The following is a 20,343-nucleotide window of genomic DNA, read 5'->3' as shown; positions in this document are numbered from 1 at the left end:
CATATCAACTTGAATAAAATCCCAAATTCATTGATCTTGAATATGCTTACGTGCTCAGAGTCGTTAAGAGGGTTTGGAATAAGGTAAAAAAATCTCCAAACATTCAAAATAGGAATTCTCTGTGCAGGTAAATAGCATCCAATAATATTTAGACACCCAGTACACTAATTTTTAGCCACCACTAAGCGACTGAAGAGATGAGATGAGATGAGAAGAGACGAGGTGAGTTTATTGACAAATAGAAGACAGAGTGTTTCAAGTAGTGTCTGTACAGGGAATGTTAAGGCAGTGGATGTGGTCAGAAAGGAAGACAGGCATTTTGGAAGGCAGTCGTGAAAAAAGTGGACTCTACTGAAAAATGGAGTAAGAAGTTATTAAAATATTTTGGTTTTGCTTTTGGGCCACACCTGGCAGTGTCAGGGATTATTCCTTGCAGGGCTAACAGGACTATATGATGCTGGAATCGAATCAGGTCAGCCACCTGTAAGGCAAGCACCATACTGAATGCACAATTTATATGGCCCCTCAAATTTTGTGTGTGTGCACATGTGTGCTGTTGTTTTAGGGTCACACCTGGTATTGCTCGGGTTACTCCTGGCTCTGCACTCAGGAATTACTCCTGGCAGGCTTAGGGGACCGTATGGGATGCTGGAGATCGAACCCAGTTGGCTATGTGCAGGGCATGTGCCCTACCACCCTAGACTATTGCTCCAGCCTTTCAGTTGTTTTAAAACATGTTGACACCTGTGCATACTCACTTAAGTGATGTATAATTAGCAGAAATTGCAGGCTGTTGTGACGTTTTGGATTGAATTGTGGAGAATGGGGTGTAGTGGCAAAAATGGAAGCAGGGAGGCCTGATAAGTCCTGGTAACTAGTAAATCCAAGTGAAGATGATTTTGAACTAAAGATTTACTGGAGAGCAGAGATGATGATATATTCTGGAGCAAGACTGTGCCTTACAGGAAATTGGATGTTAAAGATGAAGAAAAGAAAGAAGCTTGTTTTTCTTTTTTTTTTCTTTTTTTTTTTTCTTTTTTTGGTTTTTTTGGGTCACACCCGGCAGTGCTCAGGGGTTATTCCTGGCTGTCTGCTCAGAAATGCTCCTGGCAAACACGGGAGACCATATGGGACACCGGGATTCGAACCAACCACCTTTGGTCCTGGATCGGCTGCTTGCAAGGCAAACACCGCTGTGCTATCTCTCCGAGCCCAAGAAGCTTGTTTTTGATGAGGCAAATGAATGAGTATCCTCAGTATTTTGAGTACAGAGACATATATACATGTTGGAAGTTAGTGTACTTCGTTATAGTTTTTGTCAGTTACGACTCAGTGAGACACTCTGAGTTTCCCCAAGGTTTTGGCTTAGCAAACGGTTGCTATTTAATAGGTAGGGTAGAATAAAATTTTAGGAAAAAAAATGGTTATCAGTAATTCCATTGGGTATATGCTAAGTTTTAGTTAGCTATGAGGTATTTTAATAGTTTCACAGACAGGCCATTAATTATACATGAATCTTTGGGATGGAAATATTAGGGTGGTATAATATATTCCTATATTACACTGGTGGTGGAATTGATGTTGGAACATAGAATGTCAGGAACATGTATTATAAACGTCTACGTACACATGGTGTTTAAATACATAGAATGTCAGGAACATGTATTATAAGCGTCTACGTACACATGGTGTTTAAATACACCGATTTTGTGGCATATGAAGTAAGGGAATATAGTGGGAGAGACACAAAATGGGTCTGTAGACCATTGGACTTTAATTACACCATGCGTACTCTAGATGGGTGTATAGAATGTGGCATAGATTTTTAAAATTTTTTTTTATTTAAATCACTGTGATTTAAAAAATTATTCATTGTTGGGTTTTAGACATACAGAGTTTCAGGACCAGTCTCAAACTCCAGTGTCAACCTCTCGCCACCAATATTCCCAGAATCCATCCCAGCCTGCCAGCATAACAGGCACTTTTTAAAGTTTGGTTGTTAAAGTTTGGGTTTCATGATTTTACTTTTGTGACTCTGGCTTGCTATTTAGTTCTGTCCTTCCTTAATATCACCAAAAGCACCTGCGACCCCATATATTATATAAATATTATAAATATAAATATAAATAATTTAAATTATTTCTAGGTAGGACTTGAGCATCTGTGGCTACTCTTTCTCAAAATCAGTTTTCCTGAAATTGGCCTAGGTATTCCTATATGCTCTCCTTTACCTCAGCCCCCTTTTCAAGCTTCTATTTTTTTTATTTGTTAGGAGACAAATTTACATTTTACTTATTCTTCCATGTAGCATTCCTTCAGAGGACCTATTCAAAGGGCAGTTGGAAATATTTGTTACAAGAAAGCCTTTTGTGATGATTAAAATGTTATAAACCTGTTGGAGGTTGTTGTCCCTTCTCTAAAACCTTTCTGTTAAGATGGAAATGGCCACATGTGAATTGATAACATGGTATTTGTGTGGGAAAGCTCTGTAACAGTCATACTGTAGAATGATGGAGATGGAATGGTCAGACTAGTTCTTTGGTTAGGAACGTGGTTATCTTTGGGACTTTTTTTTATGGTGGAGACACCTGATGATGCTCAGAGATCATACCTGGCTCAGTGCCCAGGGGACTTTATGGAGTGCAGGGGATTGAATCTGGGTCAGCCACATGAAAGGCAAGTGCCCTACCTTCTTAGAGTGGTCAGACTCCTGAGAAGGGGATTCTCTTCTCCTTCAAGGGTAAGAATAGGCAGTTCTGAGGAGCCAGTGGGAGAAGAGGATTCGGGACAAGGGATGTCTGTGTTTAGCAGACTACACTCACAACTCTTGTTACCTGTTAGCCTGGAGACTGCCTTCTCCAAAGACGTCTCAACACTTTCCACTTTTCCGCAGCTAATTGGCGACAACAGACCCTGTTTCCTGTTTTACTTGTTTGTTTTTTTTTCTGTAGGAAAATAAGATGCTCTTCTTGGTTTTTGAATTTTTGAGTTCTGCCTAGGAGAAAATTTCCCTTCAAAATGATGAAACGTGCTTAACTATGGTAGTTCCTTTTGTCATTTTTATTGCAGTTGTGGTGTATGCACTGCTGGGGATGGAATTCTGGGCTTCACATGTACAATGTGACTTGACTCATTTAAAATTAATTTAAACTAATTTAACTAATTTTAACTAATAACCAGGAAATAACTACTGACCACTGCTGGGTATAGCCCAAAATAATAAAAATGTTTGTTCTGCCTTTTGGGTTATTTCTGGCAGTTGGCAGGGGCTACCCCTGGTTCAGTGCTTGGGGACCATGTGGTGCCCGGGTGGAACCTGGGCCTCTGTTGCAGAGCCTGTGCTCTAGCCCTGACCCTACCTCCCTGGCCCCTATAGTTTTATTTTGAATGTGTCAGATCACTAGACAAGGTGAAGTATTTTGTTCATGGTGCAAAGGTAAGAATTAAACATGTGTTTCCCACCCAAAGGGATAACTGGTTGGCTCAGTCTCTCACTAGTTGAATATTTCATTTATATTCTGATTTGAAACATTGATATTACACACTAACTCCCTCTTTTTGTATTTTATTGTGGCAAAAGGTAGATAGAAATCACAAGTTTCCTTTACTGTCAGTTTCCAGTGGTGCTTTCTTGAGGAAGGATCATGTGGAGAAACATATAATCTCAAATATTCTGAAGGCAAGAAGAAAGAACTTTAAAGTTGCGAGGCCTCTACTGTATATTGTAAAAAAGACAAAAGGAAAAAATCTTTTTAAGGTATTATTTAATGAATTTGTTTTCTAATAAATCACCAAAAAATAAGTATGTTTGGCTATAATTCTAGAAAAATATCTTGAAAATTATCTTCCTTGGGAGCTTATACATTTCAGAAGACGATCTAAATTCATTAAGTTTTTGTTATTGATATTTTTTGGCCATACCCATCTTTGTTCAGGGCTTTACACTGAGATCTGTTCTCAGGGATCACGCTTGGTTGGTCTCTAAACTGTATGTGGTTTTGGGCATTTGAACTGGGTTGGATGTGTGTGAAGCAAACACTCCCTGTTGTGCTATTATCTCTTTGGCTTTTTGAGGTACCAATAGAAGATTGTACTTTGCTCTTACGATTGATAGAAATATAGGAGAAACTAAGTTTTGTGAATGATCCCATTCACCTGTGATCTCATCATGGATGAGCCTATTTGTCATATGACAATAGAGCAGACAGATACGCTGAGAGGCAGGATTTTTTTTTAAGTTTTATTCCCTCCCCCCCCCCCCCGCATCCCCCATACATAGTGGTACTCAGGGATTACTCCTGACTATGCATTCAGGGATCACTTCTGGCAGTATTGGGGGATATATGAGTTATTGGGAATCAAACCTGCATTGGCTGCATGCCTTTTTGCTATATTATTGGCCTGACCCTGTAAATTTTCCTTTAATTTAATTTTTGTTACTCTTGGATCTGCTCCTAGAAGTTAGTTCTGGTGGGCTTGGGTGACCATATGGGATGATGGGATCAAACCAAGCTCGACTGTGTGCAAGGCAAATGCCCTTCTTGCTGTGCTATTGTTCCAGCCCACTAAATTCTTCTTTTTCTTGGGGGGGGGGTCCACACCTGGCAGCATTCAGGGGTTACTCCTGGCTCTGCGCTCAGAAATCACTCCTGGCAGACTAAGGGGACCATATGGGATGCCGGGATTCGAACCACCATCCTTCTGCATGAAAGGCAAACACCCTACCTCCATGCTATCTCTCCGGCCCCTAAATTCTTCTTTTAATGGCATTTTATGGCAGCAAGATTATTAGAATGTTTTGAAAGTCACATGTTGACAATGCAAATGATCATTCCAGTGAATCAAATGAGATTGAGTTTATATGCTGTTTCTTCCAGATGTCATCATTGCCAAGAAGAACTAAGATAAAGGCCCAGGCTGCAGAACCCAAAGATGAATTTTCTTCCTTCTCTGACTTGTAAGCATATTGGATTTTTTTTTGTTTGTTTGTTTGTTTGTTTTTTGTTTGGGGGCAACACCTGGTGGTGCTCAGGGGTTCCTCCTGGCTCTGCACTCAGGAATCATTCCTGGTGGACTCAGCAGACCATATGAGATGCTGGAGAATGAACCCTGGTCAGCCTCATGGAAGGCAAATGCCCCTACCCATGGTATCATTGCTCTAGCCCCCTCATACTGTTTTAAAAAATAAAAAATAAAAAAAGCAAGGGGTTATAAGTGTGGAGACCTTTGGGGTGTCACCTAGATGTGATTTTGGAGTGCACCCCATTGTTCTATGTCAAGGGAGCACACAGAGTTACAGAAATGAAATTGGTGTGTGCAGGGAAGAGCATAACCATCTGCTGTCTCGCTGGTATAGAGAAGGGGCAGTCCTGAGGGGGGTAAGCTCGGACCAGGTCGAATCTCACAGGCCACATGTGACAGGGTGTCCAGGTTTGATGAAGTGGGTCGGGCCATTTGAAGGATTTGGGGCAGGTACATGATCCTGTTTGCATTTATAGAAGATCATTCTGGACAACAGGTGGTAAGAAGCAAGACTGGAAGCAGGAAGCTCAGGGTCGCTGAGGGATATGGTGCAACGCGGCCCCATTTGAACTGGTTTCAAGATAGAGGAGACAAACAGATGGATTGGGGGTATTAATGCAGGTGTTCTGCTGCTTGGGCCTGGCAGTACTGATGACCACCAGGGACAGTCCTGAATATGCTCATAGGTCACCAGGGCTATTCCTCTGTTGTGAATTCATGTGCTCCAGCTATTCGCCAACTTCAAGATATTTGCCAGGTTCCGAGTGCCAGTGGACACACAGTTTTAGAGCTGAGACCCAGATGCAGATAGAGAAGGGAGAGTCAATGGTATTTTGCTATCTCGAGAAATGGTTCATTTCCTAAGAAGGCAGCTGGCTGACAACCAAGCCCTGGGGGTCCTATATTTGGAAGGTTGATAAGGGCAGGAGGTGTCAGGGGATCAAAGCTGCCCAAGAAGCCAGAGGGAAAACAGGCATGTGGTGCTGGTGGGGAGGAAAGAGCTTCACAGATGGAGCTGATTGCTGTCACCAGGACTCAAGGGAGAGCTGACTTAGAAGTCCTGGTGGACCATGAAATCATCCCTTTCCTTGCATTCTTGTCCTCATAATGGGTAGCACGTTCGTGGCCTTTAGGCCTGTGTGCCTGTGTGAGGAAGGGCCAGTGAACTGGGCTGACCATGAACCTGAGGAGGAATGAAGTTACTTTGCATATTTGAACAATTATTATTATTATTATTATTATTATTATTATTATTATTATTATTGTTATTATTATTTATTTTTGGGTCACACCCAGCAGCGCTCAGGGGTTTCTCCTGACTCTACGCTCAGAAATCGCTCCTGGCAGGCTCGGGGGACCATATGGGATGCCGGGATTCAAACCACTGACCTTCTGCATGCAAGGCAAATGCCTTACTTCCAAACTATCTCTCTGATCTCAAAAAATTATTTTTTGTTTTTTTTTTGCGGGGGGAAACACCCGTTGTCGTGGCTATGCGCTCAGAAATTGCTCCTGGCTTGGGGGACCATGTGGGACGCTGGGGGATCAAACCAGGGTCCAGGGCCCAGAGAGATAGCACAGCGGCGTTTGCCTTGCAAGCAGCCGATCCAGGTCCAAAGGTGGTTGGTTCGAATCCCGGTGTCCCATATGGTCTCCCGAGCCTGCCAGGGGCTATTTCTGAGCAGACAGCCAGGAGTAACCCCTGAGCATTGCCGGGTGTGGCCCAAAAAAAAAAATAAACAAACCAGGGTCCATCCTAGGTAAACAAGGCAAACTACCTACCGATGCGCCACTGCTCCGGCCCCTCATTTAAACAGTCTTATGCTTGAAACTCCAGAGTTCTGATTTCTGTATAATACAAAGTTGTTTTTTTCCCATTTAATTCTGATGTTATTGCTTAATGATTCTCTATTTACTTATTTTGTCTTTTCTTAGATTTTAACCAGTATTTGAAGAGAGCTCTGTTATAAAAAATGTAGCTAACAGTTATCCAGGAAGGTCTGGTTTGTGAACAGAGTTTAAACCTTTATTACAGATAGCCAGACTTTCCTGCTTACTTGTCTCTGTGAGGGGACTGGCTTTCCTTTGACCATATGGGTAATAGGTTTAAGATTAGAAATGGAATTAACTGGGTCTACAAGAGCTTGATGCCATGTTCCTTTATCAGAACTGCCAAGTGTGTGATCGTTGGGTTGTCAGAAACAACTGGCAGGCATGGCTGCCACCTTGTCAGGAAACCAGTCACTTCTCTGAAAGAAAACAGAGGGTTTATTAAAGCAGCTTGGAGGGTCTTGGTGCTGCCTTTTTCTGAAATTTAGGATGTTTCTGAGACGCATTTCCTACTTCCTACTGAGTGACTTAATACAAGTAAGTGAATGAGACTATTTAGGAAATCATTAATGGAAATATTCACAAGTCTGTAGTGTGACCTGAAGCAGTAAATGACCTAAAAGTTAATGATTTCCTCTTTGTCGTGTGTGTGTGTGTGTGTGTGTGTGTGTGTGTGTGTGTGTGTGTGTGTGTGTGTGTGTGTGGCCTGTGATTTACAGGAGATTTAGGGGATTTTCACACTGGTCTTTGATCAGCTGCTGTTTTATTTTGTAGTCTGTGACCATGTCACTACCTTGTTTTTTTCAGGAACCTTGTGTCTCTTTTGTTATTGTTGTCATCTCTCACAATAAGCGTCCTTTTCTGAAAATTTTTCTCTTCACTTATTCCTAGATCATCTGAAGAAGATAACAAAGACGATAGTATCTGGGAGCCCTCAAAGAAAGTTCCCAAAGCTCGTAAGCAGCCTCCCAAGAACTCCAAAGCAAAGAGGGCACCGAAGGGGAGGAAGACTGCCCCAGGGGTCAGTGAAGACCCAGCCAGAGTGATTGTGAAGTCGGAGCTGGTAGGTGCTTTAGCTGGTTACAGGGCAAGCTGTGGTGTTCCCCTAACAGTGACGTCACCTCTTGCACACATCTCCAGAGCAGAGCATGTGAGCACGTGCCATCTAGAAAGCAGCACAGGAACATCCAAATAGAAAAGGGCTTAGGACCCAGTAGTATGCACAAGAAGTAAGTGCTTGCATTGTCTAAACTCCATTACTAAACCCCAGTTTGATATCCGTAACCCAATATGGACCCTTAAACAAAACTTTATGGACCCCTGGGCACAGAGCGAGGAGTAGTCCATGACTGCTGCCCTATGTGCCCCTTTTTTTGTGTAAAAAAGGAAAAGATCAAGCGGTACTGTATTGGCTTGGATTAGAGCATGATCTCCTGAGAGGGCGTGGGGGTCTAGTTCTGCATCTAGAGAGATAATAGCTCTGACAGAGTCTCATGGCTTTTCAGGCAATTCTGTTACATTCCTGAAGGAGAATGATGAGCATCTGAGGTACACGAAGTGACTGCACTGCGTGTCATCACAGGTTCAGAAACATCAGATGAACATGGCAAAGGGTGATTCTCAAGATGCCAGTGAGAATGAAGGAGCCTATGACTCAAGAAGGGCTGTAGGCCAGTATAGTCTAGCACTGTCCATTCTCTAATCAGCAAATAGAATGCAGTAGAGAAGCTTCTTTCAGGTTGTCATTTTTTTTCTAAACTACTAGGCTTGTTTGTTTTAGTTTGCCCCTGAGGGTCCCTTTCTAAACTTTTGGCCAGGAAAGAGAAAGGGCAACATTGGAAAAATATTTGACACAGTCAGTGACAAAACTAGGCCATTAGTTTCCTCTGCTGTGGGTATTAATAGAAAAATTTATCTTGGATCTAGTGTGTTGGAGGGAAAGAAAAGGAATCTTTTAGCCATTGGCATAACTTGCTTTAAGAAAAATACCTTATCTACTTAATAGGCTTTAGCTAATCAAGAAGTTGTAGGATATTTTGTATTACAAAAAGTAAGGCATTTCCAAAATAATTGACTATGATTGCTGTAAATAACAGCTTCCTTGAGGAGACCTCTCAAATGCAGCTTTTACCTACTCAGTCCTCAGCTTGGCCTGGTCTTGAGGTGTGACTGGGTCTGGACACATGACTTTCTGGGAGCACATTTCATTTCTGCAGTAGGGGACACCTTGTTGGTAGATCTTTTTTTTTTTTTTTGGTTTTTGGGCCACACCCATTTGATGCTCAGGGGTTACTCCTGGCTATGCGCTCAGAAGTTGCTCCTGGCTTCTTGGGGGACCATATGGGACGCCGGGGGATCGAACCGCGGTCCGTCCTAGGCTAGCGCAGGCAAGGCAGGCACCTTACCTCCAGCGCCACCGCCCGGCCCCGTTGGTAGATCTTTTGACTTAGTCTTTTCTCTCCTACTTTTTTTTTTTTTTTTTTTGGTTTTTGGGCCACACCCGTTTGACGCTCAGGGGTTACTCCTGGCTATGTGCTCAGAAATCGCCCCTGGCTTGGGGGGACCATATGGGATGCCTGGGGATCGAACCGCGGTCCTTCCTTGGCTAGCGCTTGCAAGGCAGACACCTTACCTCCAGCGCCACCTACCCGGCCCCCCTCTCTCTCCTACTTTTGCTTCCACATCTTTGCACACAAGCTTTTGGCTGAAAACAGTGTTTATGGCTGGATGGGTTTTACTTCTAACTGAAAAAATACTGACTTCTGTCATCATGTTGATGGCTTTTGGAGGTTCTCCAGGATGCCTGGCATTCCTTTCTCACCTCGGAAATACCTCTTTAAGTAGCAGTCTTTGTACTTGACTCACAAGCACAAGCACTTTGAGGATACGATACTTTAGCAAAGTCTTCTTTAGTCTGTTTTGGTTATTTTTGGCCCTTGGAAACCACATGGGATGCAGGGGATTGAATCCGGTTCACTAAGTGCAAGCAAATGATCTATCCACTATACTATCTCTCAGGCCTCCCATCTTCTTCTTTTTTTTTTTTTTTTGGCTTTTGGCTTTTGGGTCACACCCAGCAGCACTCAGGTTACTCCTGACTCTATGCTCAGAAATTGCTCCTGGCAGGCTCAGGGAACCATATGGGATGCCGGGATTCGAACCACCATCCTTCTGCATGCAAGGCAAACACCTTACCTCCATGCTCTCTCTTCGGTCCCAGGCCTCCCGTCTTCTTTAGTTTAAAGTATAATTCAAGAGAGTGGAACTTCTCTGCTTTGCTTTGTCATAGAGATTTTTTTAATATTTTCAATGAGACACAGCCCCCCCCCCTTTATTTTTTTTGGTTTTTGGGTCACACCCGGCAGCACTCAGGGGTTCCTCTGGCTCTACACTCAGAAATCACTCCTGGCAGGCTTGGGGACTATCTGGGATGCCAGGATTTGAACCACCGTCCTTCTGCATGCAAGGCAAACACTCTACCTCCATGCTGTCTCTCTGGCCCATATCTTTTTAAACTTTATTAATTAATTGATTGGTTTTGGGCCACAGTCAGCTGCATTCAGGGGTTACTCCTGGCTTTATACTTAGAAATCACCCCTGGCAGGCTGGGGGACCATATGGGATGCCAGAAATTGAACTGGGTCTCTCCCTGGTTGGCCGCATGCAAGGCAAATGCCCTACTGCTATGCTATCTCTCTGGTCCCCATGTATATATTTTTTAAAAGGAATAAAATTAAAATAAAGTCTTCTCACTTAAGATACATTCTGGTGTTTTCAAAATTGCTAAGATATATGTACCTCAGGGGCTGAAGAGATAGCACAGCAGTAGGGCACTTGCCTTGCAAGCAGCTGATCCAGGATAGAAAGTGGTTCGAATCCTTTCATCCCATATGGTCTCCCAAGTCTGCCAGGAGTGATTTCCGAGCACAGAGCCAGGAGTAACCCCTGAGCAACTCTGGGTATGACCCAAAAAACAAATTCTCATGTTTTTTTCTCTGTGCTTGGATAGAATAACTCTGTGGCTATTGCTGATGTGGATGTGGAAGACCAAAACCAACAGGATACTGTGGCCATTCCAAAAACAGTGAAGACCAAACAAAGAAATTCAGTGCAGAGGCCCAAGAAGCGGAAAATTGTTGATGACATGAACCAAGCCAGTGATGCAGTGAGTGGGAGCCCCGGTGGGGCTTACCCATCCACAAGTAGCACCTGTGCAGTTGCATGCAAAAAGGAAGAGGAGAACGAAGACTTTACCTTTGGTCAGTCCCCTTTGAAGAGGGTGAAGACAGAATCCTGTCCTCAAGGGCAGCCCAGCAGTTCCCTAGCAAATGACTCTGGTGGTAAAGAGGAGTCGGAAATGAACTGGGACATTGTACAGGTATCTGTGACCCTCTTCTGTGTTCATTCTTTCCTTTCTGAGGAGAAGGGAAGCACTTACTATGTGAAGGCTAGGACTTTTACCTTTCTTCCTCCCTTCTTCCTTTCCTCCTTCGTTCCTTTTCCTTCCTTCCTCCTTCCCTCCCTCTCTTCCCCCTCCCTCCCCCTCTTTCCCTCTCTCCCCATCCTTCCCTCCCTCCCCTCTTCTTTCCCTCCCTTTCCCTCCCTCCCCACCTTTCCTTTCTTCCTCCTATCCTCTCTCCCTTCCTTCCTCCCTTCCTTCCCTTCTTCCCTTTTTCATTCCCTCTTTTCTTCCTTCCCTTCCTTTCTCCCTCATTCCCTCCCTCCTTTCCTTTCTTCCCTTTTTCTTTTTTTCTTGCCATACCCAGTGGTCCCTGACATGCTTGGGAAACCGTATTCTGCCAGAAATCAATCTAGAACCTCCTATGTGCCACGCTGTAGTCCAGTCCTTTGAATTCTTTCTATGGCTCTTTGACTACTGATTCCTTTCTGGGTTCGTCATCTTGTTTAATAGCTTGTCGTGATCATTTCTCTAGCTAAGTGCCAGGCCCACAGGCAGGGCAGTCTCTGTCCTAGAGTTTCAGCTGCTGTGTCCTGTACATAGACAGATTGCTGACAGATTGGGCTCTTGTTGTTTTGTGGCGAAGCTTTGTTGTTGAACTGAAGTGTGTTTCTTTGTAGATTTTTCCATGCAGTAATTTAGGTTTGAACTAGACTGGGCATTTCTGGGAGTCAAAATGGAGGACAGCAGTAGACTTCAAGAAATACTATATAACTAATGCTCATGGATTGTTGTGATAGAGTGAATTTAAAAGTTGAAGAGATGAGAATGAAAGATTCCTGAACTGTTGGAAGGATGGAACTAATGAAGGGAAACTGAAAGAGGAACAAGATTTAGGGAAGGGGCACTTCCAAGTGCAAGATTCAGTGTGCCTATTCAATTTGCAGTAGACTCCAGGCAAGAGCTAGGGCAAGCAGTGCTTCTTTCCCAGAAAGAAGTTGTCAGGATGAGTGATAGGATGGAGGCGTCAGAATTTAAGATATCTGGGAAACAAATGAATTTTCATAGCGGAGTTTAACCATTTATTTTACTTGTAGTTTTGGAATTCAGTCCATAGTATATATTGACCTAATTATGTTATTATTATTATTTGTTTGTTTGTTTTTTGGGCCACACCCATTTGATGCACAGGGGTTACTCCTGGCTAAGCACTCAGAAATTTCCCCTGGCTTGGGGGGACCATATGGGAAGCCTGGGGATCGAACCGCGATCCTTCCTTGGCTAGCGCTTGCAAGACAGACACCTTACCTCTAGTGCCACCTCACTGGCCCCTGATTATGTTAATTGATAATGATACTTCTTTAGTATTTTTCTTGATTTTTTTTATTGTTGTTGTTATTTGGTTTTGATGATTAGAACTTGGGTATCAGGATGAAATAATATGGCAAGCCTTTTTATGCCTTACTTTGAAAAATCTGTTTATGTTTTGGAGGTTACTAAAACTGCATTTATTTTTTACTCGTTTCCAGGCTAAATTCTTGAAACTTTTTCAGCTATCATGTACATTTGTGGATGCCTAAGGGTTTGTGTATTTGAATATGTAGTATATTTTTATGATTCTAAATCCCAGACATATAGACCAGTCTCTTTTACTTCTCAGTCAACCAATAACATTTTCCAGGATAATTCTTATTCCTAATTATGGTGAATTATTTCATATTTATTTTATAAGTAGTTGCATGGTCTTCTGTATTTCTTGGGCATATGACAGCCTTTGTAGACTTAAGATTTTTTTTAACTTTTTCTATGTTGGAAACAATTTTTTAAAACAGCTTTAATAAATAATAGCATTTTCATGAATATATTGGGATAAATTTCCAGAAGTTCAGTTTATGAACCAAAGAGGTACATGCACTGTAAGTTTTGCCAAAGAATTTCCCATGCTCTTCTGTTAACTCGCCCACCAATGTCCTTTCTCACTAGCTGTCATTTAAGCTCTTTTTCTCTATTACTTATGGGACACTTTGATCTTTGCTGCCAATCTGAGAGATGAAACATGAAAAGAATCCTGTAGATTTCAATGGTATAGGAACAGTGGTTTCAGTTGAATTTTCCTGAAATAGTGAAATGACTACTGTGTGAAAGTAGTTAAAAAAAAAAGTATATTGTAGTTTAGTTCACACATTTGTTTGTTTTGTTTTGTTTATGGCTATCCCCAGCAGTGCTCAGGAGTTATTCCTGGCTCTGTGCTCAAAAATCACTCCTGGCAGACTAAGGACATCCTATGCTGGGGATCGAACCCAGGTTGTCTGTGTTGAAGGCAAATGCCCTTCCCATTGTGCTATCACTCTGGCCCCTCAGGTCTCTTATTTGTAATTGTGTTAGTGTTTTCGATTTTGATGGATATAGTTATCACACCATCTCACTGTCAAAGTCCTGTCCCACCACAGAAGTTCTTATGTTATATCTAGCTTGTACCTTTTGTACCCTCCCACACATTTCCCTCTTTTTGGTAAACTTCGTTTGTTAACCAAAACTTTGTCATCATTCATTATAGGCCTTTCCCTTGTTTTGTTCCCTTTTTTTTTTGGGGGGGGGGTGTCACACCTGGCAGTGCTCAGGTGTTACTCCTGGCCCTACGCTCAGATATCTCTCCTGGCAGGCTCAGGGGACCATATGGGATCGGGAATCGAACCACCGACCTTCTGCATGAAAGGCAAACACCATAACTCCATGCTATCTCTCCAGCCCCCCTTGTTTTGTTCTTTATACAGTAGATAAGTGAAATCATTTGGTCAGTGCCTTTCTCCTTCCCTCTGACTTATTTGTATAACATAATACCCTTCAAGAAGTTATTTTAGAGATGAAAGAACTTTAGTTTGGTGCTTTATTCTTTGCTAGTCATTCTAGTGGTGATGTTTCATTTTCAGGATTATTTAGTTCACTCCATCTTCTTTACCTGCAGGTTTTATCTGAAATGACGTGCCTCGAATATTGGGTCTGTGCCAACATCATCCGTCTCTTTGATGATGTTAACACTATTCCCTTCATTGTACGCTATCGGAAAGAGCTTATCAATAACCTTGATGCTGATTCTTTGAGGGAAGTTCAACAAACTCTAGAGGAACTACGGTAAGAAATCTGGGAAGGGTTGAAAGATAGCTGGGACCCAGTGGGGGAGAAACAGGGTAAAAATGAACAATTTAGCTCGACGATTCCAGTATTTTGGCTTTTGAATGCTCTGAAATCTGGATAAAGTTTTTTCTGTCAGAAGTAAGCTTTATTCTCCTTGTTTGGAATTATCCTGAGTGCCTCTGCTGGTAGAAATCTGTTTAGCACAGATGTAGATCAGCAAAGTGTGTGTCTACAGATTTTGTCATTTTTGGGCTGAAGTGATGAAACAGTGGGTAGGGTCCTTGCTTTGCATGTGGCTGACATGGGTTCAATCCCAGGAGTGAGTTCTGAGCATAGAACCAGAAGTAAGTCCTGAACACAGCCAGGTGTGGCCCCAAACAAGTAAATAAGAGTTTGTTATCTGTTTTGAAGTATAGTAGTTCATAATGCTGGAAAAGCAGAAAAGTACATTTTAGTCTAAACCTTTAACAGCTCAGATGAAACAGACATCTTTAGTATTATTAAGGTCCTAAATGGAATAAAAATGGCAGTGTAAGATTTGATTGGAAATAGACATATATCTTTATGTGATCTTTTAAACCAGCTTTCTATTTAATATTAGTAGATTGAATATTTTGTGTAGTTATAAAATGGAACAAACCTATTAAAAACTATGCCTACCATGAACCAATCTATTTCTATTGTCTTTACAGTCTTACTACTATGCAACCCTCGGTGGGGGACCCCCAACCTGCAGGGGTGTGGGAATGAGGGTCGCTAGTAATTTGTGGGTTTACTCGAGCAGGTCTGATCTGTGAAGAAAACTTAAGAAGTTAGTAAGAAAAATCCTCAAGACAAGTCTCGCTGTTCAAAAGGGGTTTATTGCCCAGGGAGATCAGCTTTTAAGGGCGAAATACCTCAGGGGGTGTTACAGGTTTTCCACCAATTACAATTGCAAGCACTCATTAGCATAAGCTGGGGGCAGGTAATAGGGAGGGGTAAAGAGGTAGACCTGAGCACATGTTTATACTGAAAGCACAAGATCCAAACAGGGTCTTATAAAATTTTACTTAGCAAGCATAAATAAAAACATCAGCTGTAAACATATTAGTCTTTTGCTAACACAAAGGCAAGTTGCTCTATAATTTTTCTCTCTGGCTGGATGTATTGGGCTGCTTTGAATTTACTTTAGTGTTTGTCTATTTCCTTTGTCCTCACGGCATGGGTGCCTCTGGTCACGTGGGTAACAAGGTCAGGGATTTCTGAGGCACCTTTGTTCTAGGTTCCAATAGTTCGGCTCCCCACACTACTATTTTTAATATCTCACAAATGAGTGTGATCATTCCATATCTATCCCTCTCCCTTTGACTCATCTTGATCAGCGTAACACTCTATAACCATTCATGTATATGCAAATTCCATGACTTCATTTTTATCCTTACAGCTGCATAGTATTCCACTGTGTAGATGTACCACAGTTTCTTTACCCACTCATCTATTCTCATGTAATTGGGTTGTTTTTAGATTCTGACTACTGTAAATAGTGCTACAATGAACATAAGATTGCAGATGACTTTTCAGCGTTGTGTTTGGGCCCCAGGGTATATTCTCAGGAGCAGTATTGCTGGGTCATATGGAAGCTCAGCTTCTAGTTTTTTGAGAAATGTTCATATTATTTTAAAAAAGGCTAGACCAGTCAATATTTCCCCCAGCAGTAAATAAGAGTCCCTTTCTCCTCTCATGTGTACCAGTTGGATGTGGGGAGTTCATGTTTTTTGTGATATGTGCCAGTCTCTGTGGTGTGAGATGGTGACATCTCAGAGTTGTTTTAATTTGCATCTCCCTGAGGATTAGTGATGCAGAGCATTTTTTTACGTGGCTTCTGTATAGGCCACTATTTCTTGAAGTAATAGAAAATTGAAGGCTGTTGAGAAGATCTTATCACAGAAATATTTATTTTTATTAATGAGATATTGTCTTATCTTTTACTAAGCTTGACATTCTGCAAGTAGAGCATTAATTTTCGTTTTGGTTTTGTTTTGTTTCTCTTTTTTATTTTGATTTGGTTTTTCTTTCTTCCTACTTTCCCTGTAGCCTTTCTCTATGCTGTGCTCTGAGCCTACTCCTGCTCTGTGTTCAAGAATCAGTCCTGGCTGTGCTTGGGAGACTGTGGGTCAGCTTGAGTCAACCACTTAAGGCAGACACTCTCCACATAGTACTCTTGCTCCTAACTCAAGCACTGATTTTTAATTTGTTAGTTGCAACCCATAGGAATATGCAAGCCGATGAGTAGGTCTTTATCTCTTTAAAAAATTGAAATAGAGATTAGAAAGTATCTAAGTGTAGTTTATGTAGTAAAGGTAAAGATAATCTTATAAAACAGCTTCAACTATATGCATTTCTTACTGAGTTCAACTATTAAGAAAGTGTAAGAGTCTGGCCTTGAGCAGTAAGCCCTGTTTCCTGTCTTTCACGAGGATGCCTCTTCTTTTCTCTGTGTTCAGGCTAATGGGACATGTTTGGTCTTTTTGCTAAGTGACCCTGGTAAATCTCACTCTCTGAAAACAGCATTGGACTATGCAAGGTTTATAAATGATGCCTCGGTTCTACGAAGGATAGTATATATTCTTCTCTTTGACTTAAAATTTTCTGCTTAGTGTTTCTCAGTAGGTCTAATCTTTCTCCCAGTCATCTTTAATGACTTATATCATCCTCTTTAAGTTTTGCCTATCATTTTAGAAGTAACATTTTTTGGGCAAATTTTAAAAAATGAGAACAGTAATTAATTACAAGGCATTAAACATAACTATAGTAGTCAGAGGAAATAAAATATAGAATTTGTATTCACAGAGGGGAAAAAGTCACTGCCAAGTGCTGGTGTAAATGTGTCTTGCCTCTGTCCTGGTCTGTCCCTGTTCCTGATCTTTGAATCAGCTTCTCTGCATAGCACTCTGCTTCCTTTAATTGGGGGTGGTGGTGGTGGGGGATTTGGGTCACATCCAGCGGTGTTCAGGGGTTACTACTGGCTCTACGCTCAGAAATTGCTCCTGGCACGCTTGGAGGACCATATGAGATGCCGAGAATAGAACCGGGTCTCTACTCAGTTGGCCTCATGCAAGGCAAGCTCCCTACTGCTGTGCTATTGCTTTGACTGCAAATGATATTTGGAAATGAGTGACAGTACTAAGTGTATTCCTCCTGTACTGTGGCAGCAGGGAGCTTCCCTAGTCCCGTAATTTGATTTCTAAGAACTTTCTCGTAATGCACATAGGGAAAGGAGAATAAGAATATTTTTGTGTCAGAGAAAAGGTTGTGTTCACAGAATGATTGAGATTTGTCCAAAAGACACAGAAGCTAAGCTAGCTTGAAAGGGTTCATTCACTCCAAATCTGCAACAATTTGAGCTTTAAATTAGAGCAGTGAGTTACACCCACTGAAATATAAAAAAAAAAACTTAAATCCACAGGGCCATAACACAATGTATAATCAGGAAATTTAAGGAGGGATGAGATGGTCTAAGTACCATATATACTTGAGTATAAGCCGACCCCCTTAATTTTACCCTAAAAACCGGGAAAACTTAGTGATTCGAGTATAAGTCAAGGTGGAAAATGCAGCAGCCACTGGTATATTTCAAAAATAAAAATATATACCCAAAACAATTGCAATAATTGAGGAATCAGTAAATAAATAAATAAATATCTGATTACATTTACAATACATGATTGTTTTATATGCTGTATACCATTAACATACCACAGTAACCATATTATTCGATGGCAACTTTAATAAAGTGAATACACCATTTAAAACAGTAAAGCATTGTAAATAAATGGTTAAAAATCCTGAATCCTTATACTCCAAAACCCCTGATTATAAGGATTCAGGATTTGTAAACATTTATTTATACGACTTTACTGCCTTAAATGGGGTTTTCACTTAATTAAATGTGACATTGAATATGGTGGGTTAGATAGTTTAGTGGCATAGTTCAGTTTAGCCACCTGTCTCTTCAACTCAGCCTTGACTTGTAGACTGAGCCGAAGCACCACCTCCTTCAGATATGGCAGAAGGCGACTGGAGACTAAGTGCATTTGATTTGGTGCGTGTGCACTGAATCAAATAAACTGTATGACGCAAGTATAAATCAAGTTCAGGTTTTTTTGCACAAATGTGTGTGTGTGTGTGTGTGTGTGTGTGTGTGTGTGTGTGTATACTCGAGTATATACGGTAACTATAAACAGAAACAGCCATTTTCAAAGCAAATAAAGAACATTTGTGTTACAGAACAACTTGTGGGCATGGTCTTAATCAGTGTCAAAGTTCATTAGTAATAAGACTAATGACAATGATTTGCTGCTTAATGGAAGTGAGAGGAAGAGTCGCATTTCTGTGGTGCTCAATGTTTATGCAGTACCAGGGATTTGAACCTAGGTTGGCTGCACGCAAGGCAGCGCCATGCTCTTGTTTCCCTGGCCCTCTCTAGCATTCTTGCCAAGGGTGTGTACCATGAAACCAAACTGGAGAAAAGAAGCTGGAAGTGTGGGTCATCTACAAATTAATGTTATCTGTTTGGAAAACGAAGAAAAGAGTGAAATAAAGTTTTAACTTAAAAGAAATGACACGAGACAGTTTTGTACAATCTTTTTTCTTGATTGCTTTCATGCCCAAGGATATTATTGGGGCATTGGATGAAACGAATGATCCAGAATTAGAGGATAGTATCAGGAAATGTGATTTGTCTGACTTGAATGGTCATACTGTTATCTTAGAAAAAATTTTTGTTTGTTTTTTTGGGGCCACACCCGTTTGGTGCTCAGGGGTTACTCCTGGCTAAGCGCTCAGAAATTGCCCCTGGCTTTGGGGGGAACCATATGGGACGCCGGGGGGATCGAACCGTGGTCCTTCCTTGGCTAGCGCTTGCAAGGCAGACACCTTACCTCTAGCGCCACCTCGCTGGCCCCAGAAAAATTTTTTGTTTATAGAAAACGCAGGCTAAATTCTTTCCAACTGCTTCTAACTTAATTCTTATGTAGCTCAGAGGAGAAACAGGTTGTGTTTTTCATGTTACCTGCAATACTTCTGGAAGTTTCACTTTGCTTTGAGCAAGGTTTTGAGATACGGATCTTACTGCAAAATAATAATAATAATAATAATAATTTTTTTCCAGGTCTGTTGCGAGGAAGGTTCATAAGACGATTCAGAAAATTAAGAAGGAGGGGAAGATGACCGAGAGCTTGTTAACAGCCTTGCTAAACTGTAAAACTTCCGAGGAACTTGAACATGTGGTAAGGAGCCTTCCGTAATCTCTCTGTGTCATAGTCGGGTCTAGTACGTTGTGGGTCTCTCCACACTCCAGATGTCCAGTGTCACTTTGGAGTTGTTGTTGTGAGCACCACTGGGATCACATTCATTCAAAGGCTTAGGGCTCCACTCTTGGCTTAGGTGTGCAGGCACACAACGCAGACATGCATGCATATGTGTGCACACACATGTCTCCGCCTGGCCTGTGTGCTCAGACTTTGCCACCATGATTTTATTACACCACTCTTGTTTGTGCTGTAGCCAGCATGGCTCAGGAGCCCCCTGGAATGGTTTAGTGCTGCAAGGCAAGCAGAGAAGCTGACAGGATTAGGATTGCCCTTGGTGCAGAGGGGATATTGAGTTTTTTGCTGTGACCAGAGGCTTGTCAGGAAGACCCTAAACCTCCTTGTCTTTCCTCTGGGATCTGGTTTGGGTCTTTTCACAGTTAGAGAATGTCTGGAAATAGAAAATCAAAGCTACCAACCACTGTGATTTAATTCAGTAAAATATATTTCCATTTTGCTAGGAACGTGTGAATTGTGGCTACCCAGAAATTTCTTTAGAAAATTCTCTATCCTGGGGCCTAAATGGTAGTATATCAGGGACAGCATTTACCTTGCATATGGCTGACCTGGTTTTAATCCCCAGTATCATATGTAGCGCTCCCCCCCCAC

General features: G+C 41.8%; 1 protein-coding gene across 1 annotated transcript in view; it reads left to right on the top strand.

Moving 5' to 3' along the window:
- The first annotated feature begins 4,877 nt into the window (after positions 1 to 4,877).
- Positions 4,878 to 20,343, top strand: part of SRBD1 (S1 RNA binding domain 1) — a 184,923-nt gene continuing 169,457 nt past the window's right edge. The window contains exons 1-5 of the mRNA XM_049784339.1: positions 4,878 to 4,957; positions 7,744 to 7,915; positions 10,862 to 11,230; positions 14,217 to 14,383; positions 19,536 to 19,653. Coding sequence (XP_049640296.1) covers positions 4,878 to 4,957; positions 7,744 to 7,915; positions 10,862 to 11,230; positions 14,217 to 14,383; positions 19,536 to 19,653 — 906 coding nt within the window. The remainder of the gene's footprint in view (positions 4,958 to 7,743; positions 7,916 to 10,861; positions 11,231 to 14,216; positions 14,384 to 19,535; positions 19,654 to 20,343) is intronic.

The sequence above is a fragment of the Suncus etruscus genome, chromosome 12, assembly GCF_024139225.1.
Source record: "Suncus etruscus isolate mSunEtr1 chromosome 12, mSunEtr1.pri.cur, whole genome shotgun sequence".
Taxonomy (NCBI): domain Eukaryota; kingdom Metazoa; phylum Chordata; class Mammalia; order Eulipotyphla; family Soricidae; genus Suncus; species Suncus etruscus.
This window is presented reverse-complemented; position numbering and strand designations above follow the sequence as displayed.